Source organism: Mytilus galloprovincialis, chromosome 13 (genome assembly GCF_965363235.1).
Source record: "Mytilus galloprovincialis chromosome 13, xbMytGall1.hap1.1, whole genome shotgun sequence".
Taxonomy (NCBI): domain Eukaryota; kingdom Metazoa; phylum Mollusca; class Bivalvia; order Mytilida; family Mytilidae; genus Mytilus; species Mytilus galloprovincialis.
In genome coordinates this window covers 49,448,721-49,456,706 of record NC_134850.1, presented here as the reverse complement: position 1 = coordinate 49,456,706, position 7,986 = coordinate 49,448,721, and the positions used below count along the sequence as shown (strand labels likewise).

Genomic DNA, 7,986 nt, shown 5'->3' with positions numbered 1-7,986 from the left:
CTAATTGAGTCACCCTCTTTAAATAAAGTCATTACTAACTTACTTACTTAATTACGGTAACATGAAAACATGTATACATTATTTTGTAATAAAGATTTAATGATAACTATATGAATAAAGTTGCAAATCATCTTTTCATTTTATTTTATTTCAACAAAACGAGAAAATGAATCTCCAAATCACTTTGTGTTTTATTATAGCGCCTTCATTGATATAAAAGGCCTATTTTTAGTTTTGGTATTTTTTTTCTTCATTCAAATGAAATCTATAAATACCTTTATGAAATACTTCCTGGAATACACCTTTTGTTAGTATAGCAACATGATGACCTAAATGGCCGGTAAGGATATAGACAGTGTATACATATATAAACAATATTCAGAAGATTTATCTAACAAATGTTCCTGTTTCAATTTTCACAGTTTATTTGGTTTGAAGAAAATAATATTCACGACTTAACAAATTAACATGAAACCTTGAAAAAGGAATAGATTTAGTGTTTACACATAACTGTGTATATTTTTTTTTTTTTTCGTTTTCGTTTTCTTTATTGTTCATTTTTATAGTGTATGGGTTGTGTTATATATCGGGACTTTCAGTATTTCTATTTTCTTTTTTTATTTACATCATTTTGAATTTAATATATGGATACCCTGTATTTATAATATGCCTTACCTGGAAATTAGAGTTTATTCCTGACACGGTATCATTCTAATAAACCTTAATATCATGGTAGCCGTAAAATTATATATAGAAAATTGGGTCACGCTCTCACGGATGTTTTACATATTCATAATTGTGTGTTGCTATATCAGTAATTAACAATCCCAATTCAGACAATAGGACGAAAATTCCGAACTCCGAGGAAAATTCAACACGAAAAGTTCGTAATTAAAAGCTCAAACACATCAAACGAATGAATAACAGCTGTCATATTCCTGACTTGGTACAGGCATTTTCTCATGTATAAAATCGTGGATTATACCTGGTCTTAGACCTAGTAAAACCTCTCAGACTATGCATATTTGATATAGGGTGTCCTAAAAAATATAGGGTTGTTACCATACATGGTTAGTTACCATATCATTATTAGTAAGGATTTACTTCCCCTTTAAAACCAAAAAGATGCCACAGCCCTTTATAAAAACAACACGGTGTTGAGGAAAAATCTGAAAGGATTCAACAGACGAAAAAATTGATGATGGAGAAAGTTTGAAATAAGTTCATAAAGCATAAAGCTGACAAGTTGTAATCGTTGGCATAACGGAGTTACTTCCCTTTCAAAACAAAATAAGAAATTTGAAAGGATAAAATAGACTAAGAAATTGATACATGTAATGAACGATTAAAATAAATTCATAAAATAAATTTAAAGCTAAAAAGTTTTTTATGTTGGCATTTGTTTTCTGTTTAGACAGAAGTAGGATCGTAATACTGAAGTATTGAAGACTTGGTCACATTGATAGACCGCTAGTCAAAATACCACATGTGAAAATAGTCGTTAAGATAAATTCGTTACACGGTGTGCTGGTGACCTACAACGCTCTAATCCCTTATATATATATATTGCATCTTTCGTATCATTTACATATTTATATATCGTATTAGGTCACTTACACACCATGCAACTAGTATTATACCCCAGGGGTGTTTCTATGAGATGAAACATGGAGATCATATATCTAAGGCAGTAGGTAAGCATACGAATTATCTTCGATTATCAATTATCTCCCAAAAACAGGCTTAGTTCAAGAATCTGCTGTATTAACAAAAGTGTCAAAACACTTTTTAGCACAAATAATTTATAGTTATTAACCAGATACATAGGCGTTGACATTTTTTACAATTCATTTTTCCCATTCAGAATTTTTGTAGTTTCTGATGTGATTTTACTCGCTTTAGTTTTGCAGAACATTTGACATGGAAAGAGGAACAAGTTCGAAAGAAAATGTGTTGGTAGTAGTCGCCATCGATTTTGGAACGACGTACTCTGGTTGGGCCTATTCATTTCGAAAGGAATATAAGGACAATCACACAAACATTAAAACAAAAGGGGGCTGGAAAAATTTTGATGGCCAAGCAACAGAGAAGACACCAACAGTAGCTTTATTTACTCCTGAAGATAAATTTCATAGTTTTGGGTATGAAGCAGAAAACAAATATGCGGAATTGGTTGACGAAGAACAATCAACTGGATGGAAATATTTTAAGAGATTCAAAATGGCACTGCTCAGTGACGATACGAAACAGTTTGGGCATCAACAAAGAAAGCTGGTACATATTTAAATAATGAAATATATTATATAAAAAACTATGAAGAAATTATTGATGAAGGCCTACGATGACCTATAATTGTTAATTTCTGTGTCATGTTGGTCTCTTGTGGAGAGTTGTCTCATTGGAAATCATACCACATCTTCTTTTTTTTTTATATAAATAACACTTTATATTTCCCAAGTCTGATTAACAGCTTTGTTTTACTATGAGAGTCAAAGAGAAGCATAAATATAACGAACTCTAATGCAAGATAAATTAAGAATTAGGAAATCTATTAAGATGGGAAATATCAATTGTTAACAAATATGGAAAGAAAAGACATGATTTACTTAACATGATTTTTATATGAAGATAACCATAACCGTATTATCGTTTTTTAAATATTCATAGTATCAAATGTACCCTTTATACATAGGGAACCTTCAGCATTTTAGTTGAGTGGCCATGTGATGCATGTCGTATGAAATTATAGTATAAGTATGTTTTGAGATTTTATGAATATGATGACTTGATAATTCGTCAATGACACTTAATACATGTGGTAAATAAGCTCAAAATCTTGGACATGAAGATTAAATGTGCATCTACCATTGGTTCTTTTAACCTTATAGGTAACTTGATTGTAGACGATTAAAAAGCGATGCAGTAATTTTATTAATGTACAGATGTGTTTCCTTTGCAATATATCACCAAGCGAGAAAACATTCGAAAATGAAGAAAGCGTACATTCAACAAATATATATAGACTTTTGCATTATGATACCGTGGTTCAACCATCAAGTTGTTCTCTTTATCATTTATTGATTTTCAACCTTTGTCAAATACATTGAGTATTTGTTTTGTAAACGTTTAGACTAGCGTACACTTAGATAAGGCAGACGAGATATATTTTTCTATTTTGACATTCACCAATAAAATATATGTTGAATTGATAATATTGACGATTATCACTACAGGTTACTGGAAAAATATCTAGACATCAAAAACTTAAAGATGTGAATGGGAAAAATTACCATCTTTAACGGTTGTTTCAGAATGTCTGAAGTTTCTGAAAGACGACTTCCTAAAAGCTTTAAAAGAAAAGGTGAATTTTGTTGAGATGAAAGACATTCATTGGGTGATTACTGTGCCTGCTATCTGGTCGGATGAGGCTAAAGCGTTCATGAGACTGGCAGCTAATCAGGTAAACTTAAATTAATTCTATGGTCACTGTGATATCTACGTCGAACTAAATTTGACTCTTTTTGTAATGCGCATCGGTCGTACGCAATTTAAACCTTGATTTATGATCTGTTATTTAAAGGAGATAATATCAGTATTGGCAGTGAAACAAATGTGAACCATTGTGTTGAGTAGTTCGATCCACAAAAAAAATCATTCTTATACAGGTATAGATGATTAACGTTTTTTTAGTCTATACGTTGTGCCATGTAATAGAACAGACATAGGAAAATCCAATTGCTCGTGGTCGCTATATTTTTCTATTAATAATTATATAAAAAAAGAAGTTGTATGATTGCCAATGTGACAACTCTCCACAAGATACCAATTGACACATAAGTTAACAACTATATGTCACCGGGTGGCCTTCAACAATGAGCAAATCCCATACCGCATAGTTAGCTATGCCCGAAATGACAAATTAAAACAATTTAAACGAGAAATATAACGGTCTAATTCATGTAGTAAAATGAACGAAAAACAAATATGTAACACATTGACAAACGCTCCTGGCTTGGGACAGGTACATACATACTGATCCAATCCCCCCGCCCCCTAACCTGGGACAGTGGTGTAACTATACAACATAAGAAAGGACTTTGAAAATCAGTTGAAAAAGGCTTATCCCATCAGATGGATACAAATAGAAATAAATCTAACAAAAACAAAGACGATACGTACAATGTACTGATCTGAGAGTACTCGTTGTTATTGACAGCTAGTCCAAAGCCACGAACAACTAAGAAACCAAAATCATGCATCTAAGACTTAATGCCTATATCGGGTTATATGACCGTCGGCAGTCTGGATGATTAATTCGATTACGTCTGGACTAAACTAATGACGAAATGTTAATATAAATTATCGAGCCCGTTCATTGTTAATTGTACATTTTGATGTCCATGGTAATTTAGATACACGTTTTAGTATGTCATAAATCAAATATGAAAATTTGAGTAGAATTGGTGAGCATGAGTTTTACAACTAGTGTCGTTTAACAACATAATTATTGGGCAGAAAATTAATGATAGGTAACAAGCGTGTGGCCTATTTGGACTTAAAACTGTATATCCTTATGTTGTTACATATTTCTTAGCTTTGCTATTACTAATAAATTTGGCATACTGTTTCCTTTTGCAGGCAGGAATTGACGATACACTATTATCGTTGGCTTATGAGCCTGAGGCAGCAGCAATATACTGTAGGGATATAATTATACAGAAGAAAACTGATGGGGAAGATTATAGCATGGCATCTCTTGATCCTGGTGAAAAATTTCTAGTATTAGATTGTGGAGGTAAACTTTGTCTATATATATTAACGTGATTAGCAACTTCATTCATGAACAAATTTACGCTCAATACATAATCAGGGCAACTGGTTTTTGATAATTAATTGTAGACGATGTAGACCAAACCTTAAGCAAAATTCGTTCATAAAGTTCTGTGTTATTTCCTACAAAAAGCGATGAATTCCTTCTAAGAATTTTAATTAATTGATAATAACAAATGATATGTATGTTGCGCATTTAGGTATTATCTGAATAGAATGTGATATTTTTATTTTTTGCAGGTGGCACGGTTGATATTACAGGTTACACGATTGAAGAGGGTAACAAGCTTATCGAGTTGTTTCCTCCTACAGGAGGTCCATGGGGTGGAACAGAGGTTGATAAGCAGTTTCAGGATTTAATAGTCGAAATATTTGGCAAGGAAGTCTGGCATATGTTTGAAAAGTCTTGTATGCACGACAGCCTTGAACTTATGAGAAGATTTGAAGGACGAAAGAAAGTCTTTGGCGAAAATGATGAAGATAAAGTAAGAATCCAGTGTCCCGGTGAGCTGTTTGAGCAGTACAAATCTAAAACAGGTTTAGACTTCCAATCGGAGTTAGGTGTTAAAAAAGTAAGAGATAAGCTTGTTTTTCCAACGCAGATAATGAAAGATCTTTTTCAGAAACCTTTGAATGCAATCATTGACAGTGTCAGAAAATTGCTGACGAAACCTGAAACGAAAGGATTGAAGACAATACTCATGGTTGGTGGTTTCTCAGAATCAGCATTGCTATATGAAGGAATCAGATCAATATTTCCAACGTTAAATGTTTTCAGACCACATGAAGCTGTTCTGTCTGTGGTGAAAGGGGCAGTCATATTCGGTCATACTCCTGAAATAATCACCGAAAGGGTCTGTGCGAGAACATACGGAATTGCAGGCAACATTCCATTTGATTCACAGATCCATCCACAACGATGTCTAGGATATTATGAAGGCAAAGCTAAGTGTACAGACAGTTTTCAAACAATAGTAAAAAAGGGGGACATGCTATCATTGGAACATAATTTTTTTGAACGTACATTTCTACTACTCATGGTTCTGACGAAGAGGCATCAATTGATATATATGTTTCCCGAGATCATAATCCTCTTTATACATTTGATGATGGCGTCAAACGTTTAGGTTCCCTCGTTTTGAAAATCCCAGACACTAAGAAAGGGAAAAGTAGACCAATAACTGTACGGATTTCTTTCAGAGGCACCGAAATCGTTGTTACAGCAGTAGAACAAGGCACCAGTAACATTGTCAGTGAGAAGTTTAACTCGATCTAACTAATTTTTTATGAATTGTTTTAACAATATACCAGTAAATAATGTTAAACTTGGAAATGTTTGTGCATTTGCATTTACATACCTCTACACAACTGTATATTTTAAATACTTAATCCTTCTCTGTTTAATTGTTGCTAAATACATTCGACAGCTATTGAAACAATTATCAACCAAACACCAAAGGTTAAGGACAGATAACATCAATCCATCAAGTAATAACATCAATCCATCAAGTAATAACAATTTGTAATATAAGCTTTTTAATGTAAGTATACATCCATTTAAATGTTTGCAATTGTACACATTTATTTATTGAGAATGAACATGATGAATGTTGACACATTTTGTCATGTACTAATATCTTTTCTTATGAATTCAAATTAAATCAGATAATTTATAAGTTAAACATTCAACTTCGCAACTATGACATACAAAATTTGATACTAGCAATCAAGCAGAAGCACGTTTGCAAGTATATTAGAGTAAATATATTATATATCAGTATGTAGTGTCGTGTTAAGGTTACAAATGTAAACATTCATTAGTAACTATTCAATAATTCAAATATATAAAAAATGAATAAAAACAAAACCTAACATACTTATTCGATAGTTTATAATATTTTTTTATGTAAAATATAACTTTACTTATCATTTTTAAAATTCATAACTACTAGTATGCATAAGCATCATTAAACAAAACATTTCATACACTAAAGAATATATATTATGTATGCGTATAAACTGACCATTATTTACTGTTACATACTTGCATTTCTATTATTATTTCACATTATTAATATGTATTGCCAACTAAAATATTTTTAAAGAATAAACATTGCACTTGTTGAAGAATGCCTGTATCTTTCAAGATTTGTTTAAGGTGGTACCCAACACTTTCACTAAAATTAATTTGGCTCGTTTAATTTTCATAAAATTTTGTCAAAGTATTAACTTTGACACTTTAACAAAAATATAAAAATTTAAAAAAAAATTGAACCAACCATTTTGTCAGAAAAATTACACTCGTTATATAGCAATTTGACAAACACCAATTTTGATCATTGAGGAGCTCAATAAACCTTTTACAACACAACGTAATTAAAACGTTATGCCAACTTTACAGAGTTATCTCCCTGTAGTGTTAGGTACAATCTTAAAACAAAAATTGACAATGGAAACAAGGAATGAATCATTGAGACAACAACCATATCAAAGAGCAGAAGAAAAAAACAATCTAAGGCCACAAATAGATCTAAACGCAGCAAAATTCCGCGTCCGGAGGCAAGGTTCAGCTATAGTCACGTTATAACTGTTTTCACGAAGAACAGGGAACATGTGTGAATTAATTGTAATTGATAAGACAGACAGAGCTACAATTAAGTCCTGTGTATAAATTTCTTGAAAAATGTCACCAAAAAAAAGTATAAACAAAATTATAAATTATAAAGCAAATTTTAAAAAAAGTTTAAGTCCATAAAACGTAACGATAAAACATTCTCGACTATATTATCCAACGGAACGAATAGAAGAATTAAATGTCCTATTTCTGACATGGCACAGACATTTTCAGAAGAAAATTGTAGATTAAACCTAGTTTTATAGTTAACCTCCCACATGGTTGACAGTTATTAATAATTTCGTTATTATGACAACATTTAGTGGTTGACGTTTGTTGCTGTAAATCACACTTTTTTTCGTTTAATATCTTATGCATGAATAAGGCCGTTAGTTTTCTCTAATTTTCTAATGCAATAGTATAGATAATACCTTATGATATTTTGCATGAATATTTTTTTAATTCCACAGCTTAATGTGTTGTCAAGGAGAAATGATTATCAACATCGTTACAGACATTATTCATTTGTCGATTTTGTTCGA

The 7,986-nt window shown here is 31.7% G+C and overlaps 1 protein-coding gene across 2 annotated transcripts; it reads left to right on the top strand.

Annotated features, from left to right (window-relative positions):
• The first annotated feature begins 287 nt into the window (after window positions 1–287).
• LOC143056544 (heat shock 70 kDa protein 12B-like) lies at window positions 288–7,948 on the top strand. Of its 2 annotated transcripts, XM_076229634.1 has the most exons (5): window positions 288–340; window positions 1,903–2,274; window positions 3,234–3,460; window positions 4,639–4,795; window positions 5,071–7,948. In XM_076229634.1, exons 3-5 carry the CDS (start codon window positions 3,377–3,379, stop codon window positions 5,955–5,957), a joined length of 1,128 nt encoding a protein of 375 aa, XP_076085749.1. In that variant the 5' UTR covers window positions 288–340; window positions 1,903–2,274; window positions 3,234–3,376; the 3' UTR covers window positions 5,958–7,948. The 2 variants fall into 2 exon arrangements, with proteins under 2 accessions (XP_076085749.1, XP_076085748.1); XM_076229633.1 differs by lacking the exon at window positions 3,234–3,460.
• The last annotated feature ends 38 nt before the right edge of the window (window positions 7,949–7,986 follow it).